The 22,103-nt window shown below is 39.1% G+C and overlaps 3 protein-coding genes across 4 annotated transcripts in view; 1 reads left to right on the top strand and 2 right to left on the bottom strand.

Moving 5' to 3' along the window:
• LOC105677050 (uncharacterized) overlaps positions 1 to 9,640 on the bottom strand; it is a 56,030-nt gene extending 46,390 nt beyond the window's left edge. Inside the window, exon 1 of one of the 2 annotated variants that reach the window (XM_067357550.1) lies at positions 8,896 to 9,640. Coding sequence is in view for 1 of the 2 variants with exons in the window: in XM_012375383.2 (XP_012230806.1) it covers positions 8,896 to 8,977 (82 nt within the window). In the remaining variant the exon portion in view is untranslated. The remainder of the gene's footprint in view (positions 1 to 8,895) is intronic. The other variant, XM_012375383.2, reaches the window with a different exon arrangement.
• LOC105677048 (uncharacterized) overlaps positions 1 to 22,103 on the top strand; it is a 278,448-nt gene that overhangs the window by 35,389 nt on the left and 220,956 nt on the right. The gene's annotated exons all lie outside the window — the stretch shown is intronic.
• LOC136996895 (autophagy-related protein 16-1-like) overlaps positions 14,398 to 22,103 on the bottom strand; it is a 29,461-nt gene continuing 21,755 nt past the window's right edge. Inside the window, exon 5 of the mRNA XM_067357552.1 lies at positions 14,398 to 16,792. Coding sequence (XP_067213653.1) covers positions 16,696 to 16,792 — 97 coding nt within the window. The 3' untranslated portion in view covers positions 14,398 to 16,695. The remainder of the gene's footprint in view (positions 16,793 to 22,103) is intronic.

Genomic DNA, 22,103 nt, shown 5'->3' with positions numbered 1-22,103 from the left:
GAAGAAAATAACTAATATCAATCATTCATATAATGGAAAAAATCATTTATAATTTAAATATACATTTGATGTGTTATATACACTGAACAAAGCCAATATTTATATTACATACAGTATAGAATGTATAATACCAAATACGTTTAATTATTCAATTTGTTAGCAAAAAATATTTAGTCGTGGAATATTTGTGAAAAATTTATTACTTGTATGGTGATCGACAAAAACCGTTGTCAATGCTTTTTGCGCACATTTTGTATACATAAATCCATTCACAGAATTGTGCACAAATATTGCCGATATACCGCATCGTCTATGATCAAGGATAACAAGCACTTTTTAATCCTTTCGAGCAACGTTCATTTTGTTCATTCAATATGTAAGCGAGTAAATGTCGAAAATAAGCGTGCTTTATTAAATAACAAACTACGGCTTAAACGCGTGACTGATGAACTCTCGGCCGTCTCTGTCTGACCTATTCACTCGATTTCCGAACGCAGCATTCGCTTCATCTCTCTTTCTCTCGCGAAATAGTTTACTGCAAATTGAAGTGGATTATTCGTAGAGCCGATTTTCATTTCAGCCTCTCTCTCTTTCCTCTTTCTCTCTCTTTCTTGTCCACAGCGAAGGAATGATATCGCTGTTTGGGAAAAGGATTTCAGCCGGAAGTAATGGTAATCCCGGCGATTCCCTTTCAAATGTGGCTAAAGTTCCGTAGGAATCAGCAAGGGCTTATCGGGGTTATGACACTCGAAGTCCCTGTTACAATTCGCGCTCCCCCGCTCCTTCGCCGTTTTCTTACTTGCGACGATTCTCACCCTCAGTAGTTGCTAGGATGGAGGATGCTGGTTGCTGGTGATCCTCCATTCCATCAGCCACTTATCGGTTTCGAGCGGTCGCGGTTTATATTTATTTATGAATTTTGGCTTTGCACTTCGCACTCGCGCGCGATAATAATATCGTAACGATCATAGAGCCATCAAAATCCCGTTAAAATCTCAAGATTGCCTTGAGAAATAAAATTTTCGATAACGAATCGAAAATTTCGATGATCTGATTTTATTCTCTAAATTGTCCCTGTTCAATTTTTATAATAAAAAAATATATTATAATAATAATTAAAATGATAACTTATTATTAGATTGTAGAATTAAAACTCAAAATAAGACACGTATTATTTTATACATATATATATATATTCGTTTACATTAAAAGTTATCGTCGTTATCATTAAAAGATATTACAAACAGAAAATTAAAAAAAATTTTTTTTTAAATTTGTTTTTTCCAATTACAAGATTTATAAACTACTTTTGAAAATGCAATTTATTACTTCAGTGATATTAAAATAAAATAGGTCAGAGTAAAATATAAATTAACTTTGAAGAGCTGTTTTAATTCTCTCAGCTCTGCAATATATATAAAATATGTACAGAAAAGTTTGCATCTGTCACTTTTTCATTTTGTTTAAGTATCCTATAGATATGCGATCTATATATATTTGTCATAAAATCGCAAAGGGACACTTTCTTATAAGGACAGCAGAAACGCACTGTCGTAGCACTCTAGACGATTTGTTTGGATAGGCAGCGAGATCCTTTTCGACGAAGCGAGTTGCTCGCGTCGGTCTCGTTGAGCACTGCGAGGCATTTTATCAGAAGTTTAATACAAACGCTAACTTTCTTCGTTATTCTCTTCCTTCCTTCCGTCAACGTTATTCTCGCATAATGAGGGTCGGGGGAGTATTATTTTACGAGACGCGCTCTCTTATCGCCGTCGCTGTGCTCGCGATAAATCGGCCCGAGCACATTGTGCGTCGCGCCGTGCCTATATTTCGTTCGAGACAAGTCCAACCACTTCCTCATCGGAGACAAGCGCAATCGTCGGAAAAAAAGGAAAAATAATCTTGCAAATAAAAGCTCCGCGTAAAATTGAGCGCAGTATGCGAAACGTGATATGCTGGGAAGAGAGATAAGTGCAAAAAATGGAAATGTGTGTGGTATAATTTAAGCTCTCTGGGGAGATGTCAAAGGGTTACCGAGAAAGAACGACTCTTGTGCAAAGTTAACGTGCTTGTAAAATTATACGAGCGAAATGGGAAAATAGACCGTTAATCTCATATCCTATTTGGAATCTCGCGCATTAACGAGAAGATAAAGGACACCTCTTACGTCATACGAATTTATAATTGGTGTTTGAAGCGCTTTTGCGATAATGAAAGAAGAGGAATTAAAGAATCTTCTTCGAACTCATTTACCGTGATATTAATAATGTGATTATATGTGCTTTATCAACGTTAAAACATTACTTTTATCTTTCGCCATGTGCGTTGCGTAATTTATACATTTGCTGATAAAAAATGTTGAATTTATTTAGTAAATTTACTCTTTATAATTAAACTTAAAATTGTCATTTAAAGTGCTTTTATGCGGTAATTAAAAAAACGTTTAATGTTATTCGAGGAACTTATTAATAACCATTTCGAAGCTTCGATAATTGCAGAAATTTAATTATGAGCAAACCATTCATTTAAAAGATTTTTGCTCGAACTTTCGCTGTGTTTTCTCGTTTCCTTTACTAACTTTTTCGTATACTTACTACTTATATGCTTTCTTGCTTTTTTTTCCGAGCTTTATATTTAAATTGTGCATAGATTTTTTTTATGGTATGCGTTGCATATATAAGAAATTCTTTAAAATTACGCTACTAATTTTTTGGAGTTTAAAAAAAATTGGAATAATTAGAGAAGGTATATTTTAATTAGATTTGTAGGTAGTCCGTGAGAGAATTTATAATACGATACATTTGCTTTTGATCAACTAAAATAAAAAATACGTATATTGCCAGTAATTTGCAATTAATATGATTGTTTAAATTATTTTTAAAAAATGTAAAATTTTGTTTGGAATGTATTTTATAAACTTATTCTCTATGTTGAGCTCATTACCGATGTTCAAAGCGGGTTTATGTCATAATTAAAGAAGATATTAAATATTGTTCGAGGAAATTATCAATAATCAAAGCTTCGATATTCCCAGGAATAAAGTTTATCTAATTGCGATCATCCATCCGATATTGCCTTGAATTTATGTCGTACTTCGCTAACACTTCTTCTCTTTATTTTCTCATCAGCATCCTACTCGCGTTCCCTCGTTTCTTATCTCATTCGCCTAGAACCTATGAGATATCGTAATAACATAGCATACACTCTTTATCGTATTGGGTTAAAATAAAAACGGCAATTTAATTTGATCGTAACAAATTTATCGCGCCAATCAGTCGGTTGTCGGCGTGATATTGTCACAATATGTTTTTGCATAAATGCATGCACAGATTCAAGCCCGTAATTGGCATCTAAAGTGCTTTGATGCGGTAATTAAAGAAGACGTTGATTGTTGTTCGATAAGTTTATTAATAGTCTCATTAGATCCGGTTACGATCGTGCCATCAAGTTTGAACCTTCGTGAGCTGCAAACTTATTTCTCTTATCATTTTTGCTAATATTTTACGTTTTACGTTCTTATGATATCGTGATAAATTTCTTAAACTTAAAAAATTTTTTTACCTGTTGTTTTAGTTTTTGTTTCTAGTCATTAGTTGCGTAATTAAGTATACAATTACAAATTATATTTATTATGGATGAATTATTTGGATAAAATAATAGATACATATAATTTAATTTGCGAAAAGTGCGCGGTATGAATAACGCAGAATGTTCATTTCATGTACGCATTGTTGCGGTGCTTCATTGACGTTTAAATTGCTTTTATGTAATATAATTAAAGCAGATATTAACCATTGAACGGAAAGCTTATTAAATTTCTAGTAAACAAAATAATTTTCTATTTGAGAAAAAATAGCATCACTATTTAGCGTAAGTGTATTAATTATGAAGATTAATACGATATTATCTTCTTTCTTTGTCTTTTTCAAAATAATTTTTTTATTAATTTAGAAAAATAGCATATAACATATTTATATTACTTTGCAGTCATATCGCATCAGTAAGAGATAATTAATAACTATTTCAAATTTTTAAGAAATACAAAAGAGATTTTTTACGAAATTACACTCTAATTACAATCATATAAGCTACAGATCGAAATTATTGCAACGCAACGAAATTTTTATTGTTTTATCTTTTTATGGGCGTTCTATGCTTATTCTATTTTCATTTCTCTTCGGAATCGTTCGTTTGCAGTTACGCGATATCTTAATAAAGCGCGTATACGTTCTCTCCTCTACTCACGGTCTCAGCGAAGCGAGTCTAGATCGGAAGACTAGTTGGCAGAACCTCGGATCTCCGGTAGTAAAATACGCAGCTTAATTGCTTAATTTCTCACAGCTAAGCCCGCTCTCCCCCTCCGCCCCGCCGCCGCCTTCAACGCCGAAGAACAAAGGCATGCGCCCGTTACTTCGGCCTTCTTACTTTTGCACCCTATCAACATTACTTCTCGTGTGACACTTTAATTATGCCGCTGCGAAAATCGGACAGAAGGCATAAGGGACGCGCCGCGAAAAAGGAATCTTTTTCATCCTGATCCGATTTTAATTATTAAACCACAAAGTTATCACCACGATTGCGCCGTGTGTGGCTCAAGTGGCTCGACAAATTGCGAATGCAACGAGTGAAGCGAGTAAAATAAATTATTTCTCTTAAAACAGAAGATTTCTTCAACAGAAAAATTCACGAAATCACGAGAACGTAAAAACATCGTATCTTATCTAAATTTCATATACTTTCTTGTTTTTGTTTGAAAATATTTTTCATTTATTTAAATATTTATAGATGGAGTATATTCATCTCATGTACGCGCGAGGTTGGAAAAGTTGTGCGATACATAATTGCATTCTTTAGAAAGAAAAATCCAACTTATGCGAAGTATTCCGAATAAATCAATAAGTAGCAGTTTGTAAAGTTTGTTAAAGTTATAAAGCAAGTATTTGTTTCGTAATATTTATAATACATAGATCACTACGAGAGATAGCATCGGTAACTTATTACGTAACAATATTAATCTTAGATGAATTAATAAACAACTAAAAATTTATTATTCGAATATTTTTTGCAAGAATATAACGAATTTAATATATATAGCAATATTTTTTTAATGTATTATATTACTAATAATGTACTTTAACTTATCGCGTTAAAAATATTAATTAATGTCTAATATATTTAAACGATTATTATTTTAAGAAGCATCAAATCATGTTTTGCTAGTGACACAAAGTAATATCTCTCTAATGAAACAGTATGATTCAACTGCTATTTTGTGCATTGATTTTCGCGTATCGTGACTTTTTGACTATGGAGTATATTCATCGTGTCACTATTTTGCAATCTTTGTTAGTCATAAACGTAATCCAAAATTTATAAGATAATAAATGGTCACTATTACGCTATTCGGTCAATCTAATCAACGTTACTGCGATATTAAACGATTAATTAAAAAGTTTTATTGTCACTTAGCAATAATAATTGTCATATGGAAACGGTGCCACATTATCGCGTGTTTAATAATCCACGCGATATAATAAAAAAGTTAGCGTAGGAAGATTACCATAAATTTTAGATACGATTCATAGATAATTGAAAAGAATCGTAGAAACTAGTTTTAGATTTCTTAATAATTCACATATATTTAAAGCAATCGGTATTCCATGCTCTCTGTAGCTTAATGCAATTTAGATCAACTTAATTTTTTATACAAAAATGAGATCATAATATTTCGATAAAATAATATTTTTTTAAATAAATTCTTTTTTGGTTAATAATTTTTGTTTTACACAACGGCTTATACAAATTTAAGCAATAGATTGCAAATCTATTTTTATTCTCTACTTGACAGTTTCTATCGACAAAATTGAAAAATATAATTAAAATGTAATATACATATATAACAAAAAAAATAACAAAAATTTTAATTGATCTTCAAATATATAATCTTTTATTATTTTTCCAACTTCTAATGAGTGATATAGATTTTACAAATATTTAGCATCACAAATATATTAATTTATTTATAATTTACAAATATCAGTTTTTTCAGCGCTATAGTTTCTTTTCGATCTTTGTAATTGCGAATTTTATTTAGCTTCACTATACCAAAGAACTGACATATTTTTTTCTTTCCATCGATTAAAGTATACGCAATTAGTAACGCTTGTAATTAGTAACTCGGCTGACAGTGGTCATTATACCGAATCCGATTATGAAAATGTCCCGTCGGGATTCTGTCGCCAAACATAATAGGAATATTGAGATTGGAACAAGAGTATCGTACAATAGATCCGTGTAAGGTAACGGTAATCAGATTAACATCTTCCTAGTTTAGCTGTCGACGAGCGATCGGTCGTCGCAATGTATTTGCATAACACTTCACATTCCGCGCGTTCTATACTGTTGATTTCCTCTCCGAAGCCATATCGCTATCAAATCCGCCATATCGCTATCAAATTCGCCCGGCACAGTTCAGAATCAATATCGAGTTCTTTTCACGGGTCCGCGGTGGAGAGTTAATTTTCCAGCGCGTTTTCGCGGCAAATGGCGTGGATGAATGAACGGCTCGGTGATGATTTAAATCAAGTAGCGCGTGGGTCCTTCGTTAATCTCTCCCGAACTACCGACTGAAGAATTCGCCTCTGGCAAACAGTTAAGTTTTCTCATATTCTCACGGTTCGGTAGGAAGCCGTTTTTCTCACGTGACTTCCTCCGATTTACATAGAGCTACAGAGCCGAGACGCGCGGGCAAACGTCCTGGCGGATAAATTAAAAGTAGACGATTTTATGCCGCGGAATAACTCGCAGCGGTTCGTAAAGATCGCGTGCAAGAAATTCAGTAAGTTTGCAGAGAATCATTTCTTCCGCGTAGCTTAATAGTTCCGACGACTGTCACACTTCAGCGGAATGGCTCCAACGGTCCGGGTATAGTTTGATTAACGTTTGCTACATTACGAAGTTAGAGCAAGAGTAAATTTTATGTGTTTCCTTTGGATTGTAATTTAAGTTTGCGATGTTACTTCACACACGGTTGATCGCTCCTTCTTTCGATTTGTCTTCCCTCCGTGAGTTTAATTTAATTAAATTTTTAGTGCACTTAAAATGTGATAATAATTTGTCAGTTTTTAATTAAAGTAATACGATAGTAATATTAAACGGTAATAACGTAAAAGTACGTGATTAGTGAATGAATTAAAATAATAAGAGAAAAATTTTACTAGTTATTAATCTTCACAAGAAAGAACACCGCAGTAAATCAAGAATCTCTGAAATTAAATATCAAAGCGACTGATTTTTATGATTCTTTTTGCAAGTGTTTTTTTCATCAAGTTTTATTCGAAACACTTTTCCATCGACGGCTTCCTCCTGTCGTCGACACTTTAAGAAGCAATTAGATCGCTCGTTTCAGCATTTAACGACATCGTATCCCCATTAGATCGTACTCAGCTCTCTTTGCAGTTTTTAAAAAACTCCCTGAGCGGCTAACAATTCGCGTCGACACAGCGCATTTAGATCTTTTGTTAATCAAGTCTGCTTTGTTAGGCTTGGAGTTCACCCACGTACTCCATGTAATTCCATCGAAATCCCTTCGTACCGCATGAGCGATCGCATCAAGCCAAAAGTGTACGCACAAGACGCATTTCGTCTTTCCTTTTTGCTTCGTCGGATATTAACGATTTCGTCTCGTTAAAACGATAAAAGGCGTTTTAATCCTATTCATCGATCGGTTTGCCCCGAACAAAAGGACGGAAATCGCGGTGACTCACTAGATCCGACATACCGATCTTTCGACGCGGAAGGAGTTCGCTCCGGTAGTTTTTCTCATCTCGCGTATCGCGCCGCTGCCTTGAAATCAGGATCGGCCGGCAGGCGCGGTCATCGAACGGGGATCACTCTCGGTATCGCGAGCGTTACACCTCGGCTGCGACGAAATCGAACGGCAGAATGAAACTTCCCTTCCTTATATCGTTTTCTTTCCCGATCCCAATCCCCAAATGTAGCTTTATGGAGTTTTCTTAAGCGAAGCGCGGCTCCCACGGCTCAGACTCTATAACCGTTTTCCCAAACTACGGCACTTACGGTTGTGATCCGAGTGTGTTTGGAGAACGGATTGAATCCGTGCTTGCTTTGTTTAAGACATCGAGAAACTTGTGCACCCCAAATCAACTTCTTTGACCCACCCTACGATTTCGGGCGACACGGCTGGAGCTTTCTGGGCTTCTCGATGCTCCCTCGTCTCGAATCGCGAACTTATAATATACGTTTAAACGTTCAATTTTTTACGGCTGTTCGTATTTTTTTTTTTTTTATTCGCGAAGGGGAGGATAAAACGCAATTGTTGAGAAAACGTGCGTATTTTACGGTAAATTGGGTTTTTGTCCGCCGGGCGTTCGATCGTGGAGCACTGTGGAATCATTGGCAACTGGTTCCTACATAAAATCCCACGGCTTCATAAACCCCTCGCGAATTTTTTATGCAAAATATTTTCTCCAGGTATGTATTTTTCCAGGCTTGAAAATTAGATCCATGTTAAATTTATCTGTCTCACTTATCGCTTTTCCTTCCTCGTTAATAGATGCGATTTATACAAATATTATCGATCGGCAAATTCTCATCCATATCTTGCACTTAGCGGCGCGTTGTTTTTGCGACGTGGCGAAATTCGATACACGTACATCGTTTGTGATCGATCGACGTGCAATCACGGCGGTTTTATCAAGACACGCGAATTTCTTTCAGTGAAACCGCATTCGTTTTTTACGGGCAATTACTTTCGGGACGTGCTCGCAGCATGACTGCGAGCTTAGGGCTAAGTCGGGATTAAGAGGGCTTCGGTTTAAGAGTGAGTCAACGGCTAAATACCGTGTCCCACTGTTACGCGGCTCTGTTTCTTACCGGTGACGGCGGTGAGGAGGACGCAAAGAAGCGACGCGGAAAGGGTAGAACGCGGGTCTCGGTATCTCGCGGCACTTCGCATGATGCTTCCGATATGCTCTCGTCGATTACGCACTCATATACACGCGCGCGCGCTCATTCAGCCGTCACAGATCCGTCGTCATATCACCACTGTCAGATTTCAACGAGATCCGTAGGCAGATGGGAGATGAAGATGATCCATTGATTCAGACACTACACAATAAATATATTCCTCGATAGATTGTTTCTCTTTTTTTCAGTTTTTTTTTCTTTTTTTTTAAATAATTCTTTGCGTTTAACTTTCGATGAGATAACTTGGAAACGAAAGAAAAACCGACACCGAATGATCGAGGGGTTGCGGTAGGTCGCGGGCCCCCCTGCGATCCCTCGCTGACGATGGCGCGCTGTTCGTCTAAGGACGACGTAACGTGAAAGGTTTTCCGGTCGACGGACGAGCGGCTACTGAAGCTCCCGCCGCAAGCACGGCAAGCTTCCAGTGCGTCGACTCCGTCGTGCACCCGAAAGCTCACTCTCCGACTCACTCTCGCACTCGGCCCCCGCGACATTCTTTCTCTCTCGACCATACGCGACTCTCTCTCTCCTGCTCCCGCGATTCGCCCATGCCTTTCTGTCGCACTCCGGCTACTCTCACTCTTTCTCTTTCCCTCCCCCTCTCTCCCTCCTTTGCTCTGTCTCTTTCTCCGCCTCTCGCCCCCACAGCCATTTTAGCGTCGTCGTCGCGATCAGGCGCGCCAGTGCGGGCTGCGCGCGCGAGGGAGCTTTCGCGTCCTAAAGCTGAACAGACGAGGGGCTGCGGGGAGGGGTGATTGATTGGCGCTGAAACTTCGCGACTGATTGAATCTTTTTTACGTTTCAATATCGATATCCTAGAGCGGGGCGGAGAGCGGCGCGGCGGAAGCGATGGAAGAAGACTCCGAGAGTAGATGTCTTACGTATACGCGTACGTCGTGAATCCGAGGTTTCGCGAGAGATCGCCCATGCAAGCTCCACTCTGCTTTCCGTCACTCATGATCAACGGTCGCCCTTATGACAGACGAATCTCAGACTCGAACGAACTCAATCTCTTCCCTGAATAATTCGGTGCTTATAACGTGTGAGCGCGCGCGCGCGCGCCATAGGAAATGATGCTTGATCGAGATTATCGGATAGAAATTCTCAGACTGCGAGGAAATTTGGTATAATGACTCTGACGTGAGACTAAGACGTCGGACGTGAGCGATTTCGAGAACTACGCGTCGTCGCATGGTAGAACTTTGATTTAGTTAGATGGATATTAACGACACTCTGCAGATTCACGCGAAACATGTAGAAGCGAACATGTGAAGCCCGTTTAAAAAACTCTTGCGGTTAATTGAACCACAAGCGATACGCTAATTACCGCAACTGTTGGCCGATATCCGCGTAGTTCGATACTGCTCTCGGTGATTTTGATCGATTATTCGCGGTCGTATCTGCAGCCCCGAGCAGAGAAGGCCATTATGCGCGTTAAGTCGAGCAAGATGCACGTGGTTGAGTGTAACTTATCGAACCGATTTCTATGCACGAAGAAATACAGCAGAAAGTGATTCGCGGTATTGATAAATAAGATTGGAAGATGGAATTGCATTCTCTCGCTTACACGCTTTATCATTCAGGTTTAGCGAACTCATCTTTGGATCTCGAATGCCACATAATGCGTTTACTTATGCAGCGTTTAAGAGCGCAAAAAAAAAGTCGCACAGGGGAATTACCTTGGGCACTTAGTTTCCATTTCAAATGAGCTCTCGATTCGCAAGTAAGCTCGACGACCGCTTAATCTCGTTTGAAATAGATCAGATTCATTGGATATATGGCGGTGCGCTAATTAAAATGAGATGAACGCATCCCTGTTGGGACGCTGAACTCTGACGTATGATTCGTTCTACTGCAGCGTGTGCAATTAACTGTAGCTTATTGATCAGGCATGAATGACGAGCCGTGGATAATCACAGGTAGCGTGTACGTCGTGCAAGAAAGGCACGTGGTAAAAGGATATCCGGGCAGAAACAAGATTCGTGCACAGTCCGACCGCGTGTTCGTCGCTCGGCGCGGAGGTACGGCAAAAAGCGATAACGCCGCCCGCTCGTAATTAAAAATATGTCCGACAGGAGAAACGTCGGGCCGGGCCGATTGTTGTTGGTCCTGGTTTCACTCGCGACAGGCATATCTCCGTCGACATAAACGGCGAGCGCAGAGTCGATCGCCAGTCATCAATATCTACCGGATATCGGACACTGTTACGATCATTAACACATTGTTGACGATGCAATCGCCTGCCAGTCAGCGTTATGTTTTTAGTTTTATTTTAACTGACACGTGTACCGATTTGTTCGTTTTTTTTTTTTTTTTTACATTTTTCACACGCGTGGATTCTTGCTGAGTTTTCAATATGTTCCGAGAATCTGCTGTTGCTTAAAAAAAGTGCGTATAAGTATTAACACATTTTTAATAATCTATTGACACCGGAAGAATACGTGATGATTCTGATATTGACACTGCACATCGTACTATGACTATTTTCACCAATGCATTTGATACAGATAAGATACGTAGAAAGTATGTCAGTCGATACACGTGTCACTTTTCATATCATTTCACATAATAACGTGAATACGCTGTTTTGCACGTATCCAATGAATTATTGGCTCCTTGAAAGTTGTCGTTTTATTAAAAAATGATATTTAATGGAATAAAGTAATTTTAATATTTAGTTATTACTCAAACTAAATTAGAGAAAAAACAATTGTAATAACATGAGACTTTCCGTGCATCAAATGAAAACTCCCTTCGGCAGTTTGTAACTATTATTGCACAATTTGCATAACATTTTTTGCATCTCATTTTCTAGGTCTTTCTTAAAAATAAATCTCAAGATCAAGCACTTTTGTTCGCAAGATTATTCAACATTATTCAAAGTAAACTGCCTCACGTAACTCCAAAGTTTTCCGATTCAGGCATTGAACTAATGATTATTATAACGTGACAAGTGAAAAGATAGAGCACGATAGTGATCATGACTGTCCTGGATAATGAGGGATTTTAACACCAGCTCATTTTCTTTCTCTCTCTTCTGCCTTGAACGGGTCGATCTAAATTACCTGGGATGGTCCAAGAAGAAATCTGCCGATCATGATTCTTAGCTTAGAAACATCTGGATATCACGCACAGTTACGTTAATTAAGGATGAATGAGTCGACTACGGGTAAATGTCCAACTCCATTCGAAGTACGGTGAAATGATTGACGCATGCTTCGAAAATTATCGGTGAAGCCTCTTTCCGCTTCATTTCCACTGCTTCCCCGGCACATTAGCGTCCTAATTGGACACTCCTTCGCGATTCTTTAGATTGCACGTTATATCCTATGATCGCCGTCTCAAGACGGAAGTAAAATTAAGTTTGGTATTAATAAATTTTCAAATCTCCGTTATGAATACAAAAATATTACATTGGAACTCTCAATACTATAAATATTTTATGAAAATGTATGAGAAAAGTATAATAAATTCATTCCGTCTCGTCTCGCCATTTATGCCTAATCGATAAGTTCTCTATTCGGGTTACAATGTGCGACTTCCATGATTGATGTAGTCACGTTTCTCCTATATTTTTAACAGATTTCGCATTCGTTCGATCGCGGCGAATCAAGACATTAAATATACACAACTCGGTAAAATGTAGCAGAAGCGTTTTTAACGAAACGAAAAATACTTCCCACACCGGAGACTAAATATTCCGCTTAAACTTTGTATCGTCGCTACCTGCTCGACGCGACCGGCATTTCCGTAAGGTTTTCCACCTCCGGTGATATGCGGGGATCTATCTGAGTAGCGGAGGAAGGATTTGAATCTCACGGAAGTCTTAGGCGCGAGTTAATTTGTCACTCTCCCGTACACAATTTCCTCTCCTCGGGCTCTGCCAACATCTTCCTCATTATCTTCGAAATAAACGACCGTTAACAGGGATGTTTGACGTCGGTTAGGCTCGAGAGTGAGGCGAACGTGCGGATTATAATCGTAGAAACGGTACTTCCCGCAGGTACTCCTAGAAACGAGGAAGCGAAACGCGATACCTAAATAAATGCATTACAAAGGTGTTGATTTTACAAAGTAACATTTTGCGCGCGTGATTATTTCCGGGAATTGTGTAAACGATAATTCCAAACTCCGTTTACCTTAACGGGTAAATATACATCCTTCGATCATTAGCCGCGCTGGAGTGGATTATCTAAAATATTGATTTTATTGTAATATCGATAGTGTTGATCGTATAACAAGTTGGATTCGCCGACTTCCAAATATAATTTCATGAATTAACTGTTCGGGAGTGATCCTCAATTCTACCGTTCTCCGTATCCGTGCGACTTTCAAACTTTTCAATTCGCGAAAATGAACGAGACTGTTCCATCAATGTCGCGCAAAGGATTCGTCGCCTATTCGTGCGTAATAAAAACGTACTGAGACCGTGTATGCGTGAAACATCCGTTGTACGCGCTATACATCGCGGCGGAGCCAGAGAAAAATTTTTGGCGGTCCCAGATGCGATCGGCCGATCGAACTTTAATGTCGTTTGCAAGCGGTTTCTCCCCCCACCCCTCTCTCTCTCTCTCTCTCTCTCTCTCTCTCCCCTCTCTCTCCCTCTCGACGGCCGTTCGACCGGGCTGCTGCGTTCTCACGTTCCATTGCAAAACTGTCGAAACTGTCGAATCGCGGACAAAGGGTGTATAATACGAAAGTTACAAACAGAGGTAGAGAGGAGAGAGATAGAGAGACGTGGCGGCGCGAGCGCGAACACGCGGACGCGAGCCGCGATATGAGTACCGATGCAAGTTCTTGGAGCGTATAATATTCCACGTGCGAGTTGTCACTTCGTGACCGCATTTCAGTGACTAATGAGCGCTTTCGAAAGCACGTTAGGTACTGTCAGATACACGGCTGCTGCGCAATGCCGCAGAGAGCTTCTGTGAGAGGATCGTGATATACATACTCATACACGTACACACGCGGCTGTGTATGTATACGTAACGGGGGTGTTATACATGCGCGTGCCAAAGAGACGGCGGGAGCGAAAATCGGGATTAGGGTGTGGTGAATGAGCCACTTCTCTCCCGGGTGAAGAGTAATAGGGTGCAAAAAGTAGACTGAAATGGAATGATCGATTTAGAATTATTGACAGTCTCACGGCTATTAAGAGTTTGAAGGGTCGTCATCGTCTTAAGTCACGTAATGCATTTTTTATATTTTACGTGCAATGTCATTATTAATAATGTCTTGTAAATAATGAGTACTCTTGGTTACTTACCGTGAATAAACATATCTTGCTATCGTTAAGAGTATCATGCTTCTTTCCCTTCGTCTAAGTTACTGAAAAATGCAGGAGTAAATAGGAGTGGAATTAGGATTTGATAAACAGTACTGAAAGAATAAGACGCATTTTTTACAAAATACAAGAGGGAAACGTTTATATATATTTACATATGTGAACAATGTATATAGCATTTCTGCTAAGATTGTATACAGAGAAAAGGAGAGTACAGTGTCTAGATTTAATAATCGAATCAAAAATGAAGTGTAAGTATAGTATAGTATTAAAATCATTACACAATACTTTGGACGCAATTGGTTACAGTTTGCTCAAAACGCGAGTCGCTAATTATTATCGTGATGACAAAAAGGCGTGGTCATTGGCTTGCGTTCTTAAGAAATGCAGCAAAATGATTGTCAATCATGTGTGTTAAATAAATTACGTTGATACAAGATTTAACGATATGAAGTTTCCAAAATGTTAATTGTAAAATTATTAATTTGTGATGTGTTAATAATTCTATAATGATGATTATAGAATCGATAAATTTTTCTCGATCGAGTAAGAGAATGAAAGTGAATAATTATTTCTTTAGAATAAGATTAGCTAAGATAACTTTCATCTTTGTTTAAAAAAAATGTAGCCAAAATAAAATTCGATATTAAGAAATTAAGCTTCCAGTGTTATGCAAATCAATGACCAATTCTTTATATGCTAATTGGAAGTTAATCGCCTTTAACAACGACTCGCAGATAAAAAAAAAGTATTGTACGTGAGGATTTAATTGTATGATATAAAAACGGGCTCTTAAATAATTATTTCATAATGTGATTCGTGAATGGATGTATACAATTTTTAAACCAAAACCACTTTAGACATTGTAACTTTACGCGCAAGTACATACGTAATAAATATGAAATAGTGACCGAAGAGCTCCATAAAAATAGCAGCAAAAAACATTTGCAAAATATAAATTTGTGTGGTAAAACAAAATGCAGTGCATATTACTTCTGAGTAATGGACGTAGTAAAATATTAGCACGATACACGCAGTAATCAAAATGTATGATTGTCATAAATACTAAAAAATGAGTAAACTATCGTAATTGCAAAAATTCAACGTTTTAGAAAGATACAATGTTACACTTGGACCTCTTCGATCAGACAATTATAATTGTCGCTAAGGCTTTAATATTCAGCAGCTTATTTTCTAACAAAAAAATGGTATGGGCGTGTAAATAAATTTCATTAGCCAATCGTTGCATTTATCAGTAAAAATAATGACTTCGACACAGTGTACGATATACCCTACCGTTAATTACGTAAATCAATGCAAATGTGTATAATGCAATTAGTATCAATATCGTACCGTTATTGTGCTTGCTTGATTAATTCCTATATCCCGATTTCTATTCTGTCAGACTTGTATTAAGAGTTTGACGTATATGAGTTTCACTGACGTCGGAGAATCTGGCGATGAAACGAATTATAGCACACATATGGAGACGCATTCATAAGTAAGATTACTCCAGCAGAATTAACTTTGCATTATAGAGAAAAAAATTTATGAGATTGCTTCATATTTAAAATAATTCTCAATACGCAAACATATTAAATATGAGATGAAACTAAAACTAATCGGCTTCTGCGGGCATTAAATGGCTCGCAAAGTTTTTAATAATGCATATTTAATTCCGGGGAAGTAATCTCATTCTCAAAGATCTAAGCGCGTTCTTACATTAATGTTTGCTCGCTCACCTCATCGTATCCCGAAAAATATCTTCCGTCGCACTCAAATGTCGACAACATTCGGCAACTTCTACAAAGTATCTCGATAATTGACTTTTTGGTAAACAAAAATAATTCTGGTACATTTAACCGGTTAATATGCAACTCTCGCAAACATCTTGTTATAACACTATGGATGTCACGTATAGACACCCCGAATTCGCACAGACGACAACACGCGACCGTATCTGTTACAGTTAGCGAAGGAAGCGTATATCTATCGAATCCTGAAAAACACCAGTGACTATGATGATCTCTGAAATTTCCTGCGGGTAGACGGCGCGGCGCGGCTGAAGCGCGCAGATACTATTCTAAAAAGGGAATCTTTACAACCTGGGAGTAACAATAAGTGCAGTTTTATGTACAATAGTCCCTACCGCGCTTCCAGATTTGTTCGGCGCGGTGTCTGCGCTTTACAGCTCTCAAAACGGTGGCCTTACATGGCTTTATAACCCGTGCGGCCGAACCGACCAATAATTTTGATTATCCTTCTGTTGGATGCCCGCCGTGAAATCTCGCTGGATTGCGGCCGTGAATCGCAAGTGTGCGCGCGCGACCGCTTCATTTCACAGCCGCGAGAAGGCCGATACGAACGGCACGAGATCTTCATGCGTGAAACAATAATCGTCTGTCCCGGGATCACACCTCCTGTCAAACTTGATCGCCCCAAACCGTCACCGTCTTGGCACGATCGACAGATGCCAAGTACATGCCGTGCGGGTGCCAAGACACGGCTGTTACTGCTGCCCTGTATAGATTTGAACGTAAAAATTAGATTAATCTTTCAGGTTTTATTCGTCAATATCTACTTTTACTCATCAAAGTATCGATACACACTGGAGAGTTAAAACTGTACACAAAAGAACGTGTTATATTGAAAACTTTGATTGAAGCAAAAGAAAATCAAAATCGGTGCTTAAAGACGATATCAAGATAAACTGATAGATGAGAGAAACTGAAAGGAATTTATCTATTAATATCGAACTTATACTTCTAGCGAAGTTATTCACTTAAAACAAAATAAATTTGCTTTAATTTGTAGTTCAAAAGATAAAATAATTTGTTGCAGCAATTAGTTTCAGTTTTTCTCCCTTAAAAAAAGAAATACAATCTTTTTAAATTTTTTATATTTAAAGTAAGAGCATTTTACATTGAGGCTAAATTTAGACACATTATTTAAAATAATTTCCAATAGAAATATAACGCAAATTCAAAATTCTCTGAAAAGAATAATTACGCGACTTAACAGCACTGACGAGTAAAAATCAGGATGAATACGTGCGACAGTGTACGGTGAGAGTGACATTAACCGATTTGGCTTAGACGAGAGTAATCTCAGGAGGATTACGAATGGAGATTGTATTTTCAAACCGCAATAGACTGTTGGATTCGTTGTAACCGCTGACTAACGGTTACAAAAACCGGCATCACACATCTGCATTAGTCGCATGTTTGTGTCTATTTGCGTATACAAAGCAGCATTACCGCGCATTCTCAAGTTGAAACAAGTTCGTATGATGGATGTCGATTAGAGCTTCCTTTAGGGTTGCTGATTAAGGCATAATATTTTGCATGGACAGCCACGATTATTTCTCTTCATTTTTCACGAAATCTCGAAAAGTTCTGTTATCTAGAAGCTCTGAATGCTACAGAGATTATTCTTACGACATATTCCTAAGTAATTTACTAAATTTGTATGATAATTGCTCCGTTTCTAATAATTTTGTCTCTTGGTCCACTAGAGCATAAAACTATTCATATTAATTTCTCTCTTTGAGCTCGGACGATACTTTCTCGGTTTAATTACCGTCACAAATAAAGTGAAATACTATGATCGCGAGAAGTATACATTTGTGTTATTTCAAAGTCGTCGCGATAACAGTAAACGCGTCACGCTTATGACAATTCAGTTGCTGTGTACTACAAACATACGTAAAAATATTAATAATGTACATAAAAAGCTTGATTAGCATGACTGAGTGTTATTGACTTCCGGCACTGTGCACATAGGAGATGGAAAGAGAGAGAGAGAAAAGGGAGAGAAAAGAAATTGTAAGCCAATGGCTCGATTTGCGCGAGCGGATTTGCGTAAATCGGTGTATAGAGCGGGCGCGTTTTAAACAGCTACATCCAAAAGCTTTCAGAACCAGCTTTTTCCATTTTCGTCTCCTAACTTCTGTCTGCTGAATCTAATTTCCTTACGGCGACCCGGAATTATTCCGCGCGCCACCGCCGCCGCCACCGTGTCGCGCGTAAGGGTCTTTCAATTATCTCGCTATCCTTACGGAAATGCCTTGTGAGGGGCAAAAAAGGAAACCCTCGGAAATGTTGCATGTTGCACGTACGATGAACTCTTAACCTTATGCAATTTAAATTTTTTCGTCTATTTCTTTTTTTTTTCTACAAAGCGCCGTGACGTGCGAAAAATAAAATGAGAAATAGGAACTTATCGTGAAATCGTAGCGAACGGTGAACAGGTCAAAAATAAATATGATTCGCGTAGCAGCTGTGAACACGTACACAGGAAAATCCGCGACCGCTTAAATCGTTTCGTTAAAGATTCCATTTGAACGTGGCGGAACACAGTGCAGCGTAATTTTCTGGTCCGAGCGGCTTCGCCCGTGCAGCAAAAGGTCTATAAAACCTGAATTCCCGGGGGTGATTCGCAGGGCTTGGCGGAATCGTAAAAGGGTGTTTCTATGCGAGGACAAACGTGCTGAAAATGGCGCGTCTGCCTCTCCGTCCCCGTCTCCGGCAATACTGTTAAGGAATCCTTCACGAGCACAAACGCAAACGGACGGTGAATATTTTGCGCGTGAGCAAAGGTCACCCACGGACGGAATAGAGCCCCGGAGGGGATCGCCTACTATAAAACTATGATGACGATTATACGAGCATTCGCGAGTCAAAAGGAGTAAACACGTGACAAAGCTGTTAAAACTGCACGATAAAAAATACACAATTACGAGATGATAGCCACATCAAGCAAGTTTCGTCACGCCAATTCTCTGAGTTACGGTATTATGGTTGAGAGGTTCATTCAGCGACCAATTTCTTTTTCAAAAAGAAAATGTTTAGGCAAATTAATTGTAATAAAATCTGGAATTTTAGATTTGTGCATTTTATGGAAAAAATTATTCGATAATTGCATTTAACAATGTGCCCTAGATAGTTTCTGGATTCGCTTGTAATTCTATGCATAACAGAGCACGTTTTCATAGTAGAATCAGTCGACGAATAGTAATCGAATCGAGCGAGACTGACATTCACATGTCCATGTTATACGATGATTCACATGAGATTGCCGAATGTATTACCGTTGCTTTCACCGAATCGATTCGATGTGTGAATCTTTGTGAGAAACTGACACTCATCAGTTCCTCATCAGTTCCTCATAAAAGCGATTTGTTGATTACGCACACATTTCCGATACAATGTAATGAAAGATAATCTAATTCCATTGTTATTGTTTAATCAATACCTAATGTAATGAGAGAGAATACGTAATAGTTTATTGCCATTGTTTGAAGAGTTAGCTCTCGGGAATTAAATGTGCACACCGTGTGTGTTCACTTTGTCTCGAATGTACATTAATGAAAGTTCTATGTAATATCTGGTATTTTTTTTATACGAATGTCGAACTAACTGCAAGTATAAATTCGTCGTAATCAAGCGTAGAATTACATTCAGTCCAGTAAGAGCGTCTCAAATGCAAATTGCATTCAGGAGCAAAATCGTATCGTTCGATGTGTTGGTGTTAAATGCGGAATGTAAGGACACGGCCAGGCTCTAAAAAGGGGCACGTCGTTTCGTCACGGTTTGACTGGCGCGTTTACTCTCGCGCGAAGTTTGTTGCCGTCAGAAAAGCGGGTTTATACCGCGGTGAAACAACAACCCGGAGCAAGAAAAAGCGTTGCCCCATGAGTGTGCGTCGTCGCGACGACCGCCCGTTGAGCGCGTCGACCGCCGCCGCCGCCGCCGCCCGCCGTCACCGCCGCTGTCGTCGGCGGCGGTGGCGTCGTCGCTTAGCAGGGACGATATTTCTAAAAGCAGCGTGCTTCGTATCCGGGATACCTTTGCGAGTGGTAGCTACCTTCGTGGTATATTGCGAGCGTGATAAAGGAGACCTATCCGTTCTTGCCGAAGGAGCGTGGAAATAAGCTTTCGCGAACGATGTTTCTACTCTCTTCCCCGCGCCACTCGCGGCTGCCCCCTCGCGTCTCCCCCTTCTTGTCATTTCGTTCCGCCCACCTATTTTTTTCCATCTAGCCGCAAAGCTAACGCAAAAGACGTAGAGGAAAGCAGCGAGGGCGAGGGAGAATGATATTTTTACGGAAGAGAAGAGGAAGAGAAAGAGACAGAGAATGTAAGGGCATGAGAAAGTAGGTGGGCTGCGTGCACGCATGATGGCAAGAGATGGACGGACGCTACGGGCCTTTGAAATGTACGCCGCGAAGGCATTTTCGTTCGTCGTTCTTACAAATGACAGAGTTAACATATAAACGCTGGCAAAGCCTCTCATACTTTGACGTTACGAGAGAAGATTGTGAGAGGATACGGAGAATGAAACGCATCTGAGAAAAGCGATGAGAAGGAGAGAGCGAGCAAAAGGATAAAGGGAGGGTGGGAGATTGAACGCTTGTGTATTTTAGATTTTAACCCGAAGCGATAGATTATGCGAAGCGTAAGGATAGCGAGAGGGCGTTGGGAGGATAAAAGAGGCCGGGAGGGCGAAGAGGAAGATACCACTTAATGAAAGAAAAGCGACGGAGAAGGAACGCTGGCCGCGCCGCCTGTAAAGATGCAGCCCGTTTGTCGTCGGTCGCTGGGGATAATTAAAATAATTATCCCTCATTGTAGATGCATAACGTCGTGTCGGCAATAATTAGATCGCGGCGACTTACCGATAATGAAATCGGGATGAGAGCTCTTGCGGAATTGCGCGTTCGAGAATACGATTCGTTGTGACCGCGAGAAGCGAAACGATCATCACAGAAATGCAAAGGCACCGGCATTTGATCGGGCATCGATATTTTAATCCATCCGCTATCGCTTCCACGAAGGAAGGAATTTTAACCCGATAAAAGGCAACACAAATAATATTAATTTTAATATTTAATCCATTATCGCGTATTATCGAATCGTGTAATTATATCGCATTACATATTAAATTGCATTGTATTATGTTGAATCGTATTATCAAAGTGAATTTAACGAGAACTACATTATTAATTCACCATCTGGCATATTCTCAGTGAGTATAGGTATACGACAACAAATAACGTACAACATGCGCAGCAAGTATGCTTTACAAAAAAAATTATTATTTTACTTTGCGTTTGTGAATGATTATTAAATCAAATGGCAAGTGGAAGCAGCAATGAAAATGTCGCGAGCATTCTTAGGGTCGATCGCGAATGTGATCATAAGTGTCGCGGCTTGGTAGGTCGATATCTCTGGATGATGCATTCTTTATCACACGCCCCTCGCACATATTTCATAATATGTTTATGTAAAATGATGAGTGCCACCTGTTGACACAGCAACGACGTAGACTCAAAGCAATAAATTCCGCTCGCGTAAGTAACAAAATAGGGATCTTAACGCACGTAACGCGGGATATAGTAATCAGTCGCATGTGAACCTAGCAGGCAAGCTCGGAGGAGCTCGAGATTTTCATGCAGGGGACTGTTTTGAGGGGATGAAGCACGATGCAGCGGGGAATTCCGCTCCGCGCGTTAATCCATCACTTACAAACTCGCGCTGGCAAAAATGTGAGTCCGCGACTGCGAGATGAGATAATTTTGTTTTGCACATGAAAACGTAAGAGCTTCGCACGACGGCGTTGTGGTTAAGTGAAAACAAATGTATAATTTTATAAAAAAAAAGTATGCTTAATTGAGATCTCAGTCAGAAGAGAAAAAGAGGCTATAATTCAAAACTGCGTTTAAAGCTTGTGTATTATAACTACAATTAAAATGCACGTTGATAAATGCAAATATAATAATGCATCTATAATAAAAGAGAGCACGGAATACAAATGCCAATTTTTGCAGATA

Source organism: Linepithema humile, chromosome 6 (assembly GCF_040581485.1).
Source record: "Linepithema humile isolate Giens D197 chromosome 6, Lhum_UNIL_v1.0, whole genome shotgun sequence".
In the NCBI taxonomy this organism is placed as follows: domain Eukaryota; kingdom Metazoa; phylum Arthropoda; class Insecta; order Hymenoptera; family Formicidae; genus Linepithema; species Linepithema humile.
Note: the sequence above shows the minus strand (reverse complement) of the source record. Positions and strands in the feature narration are given on the sequence as shown.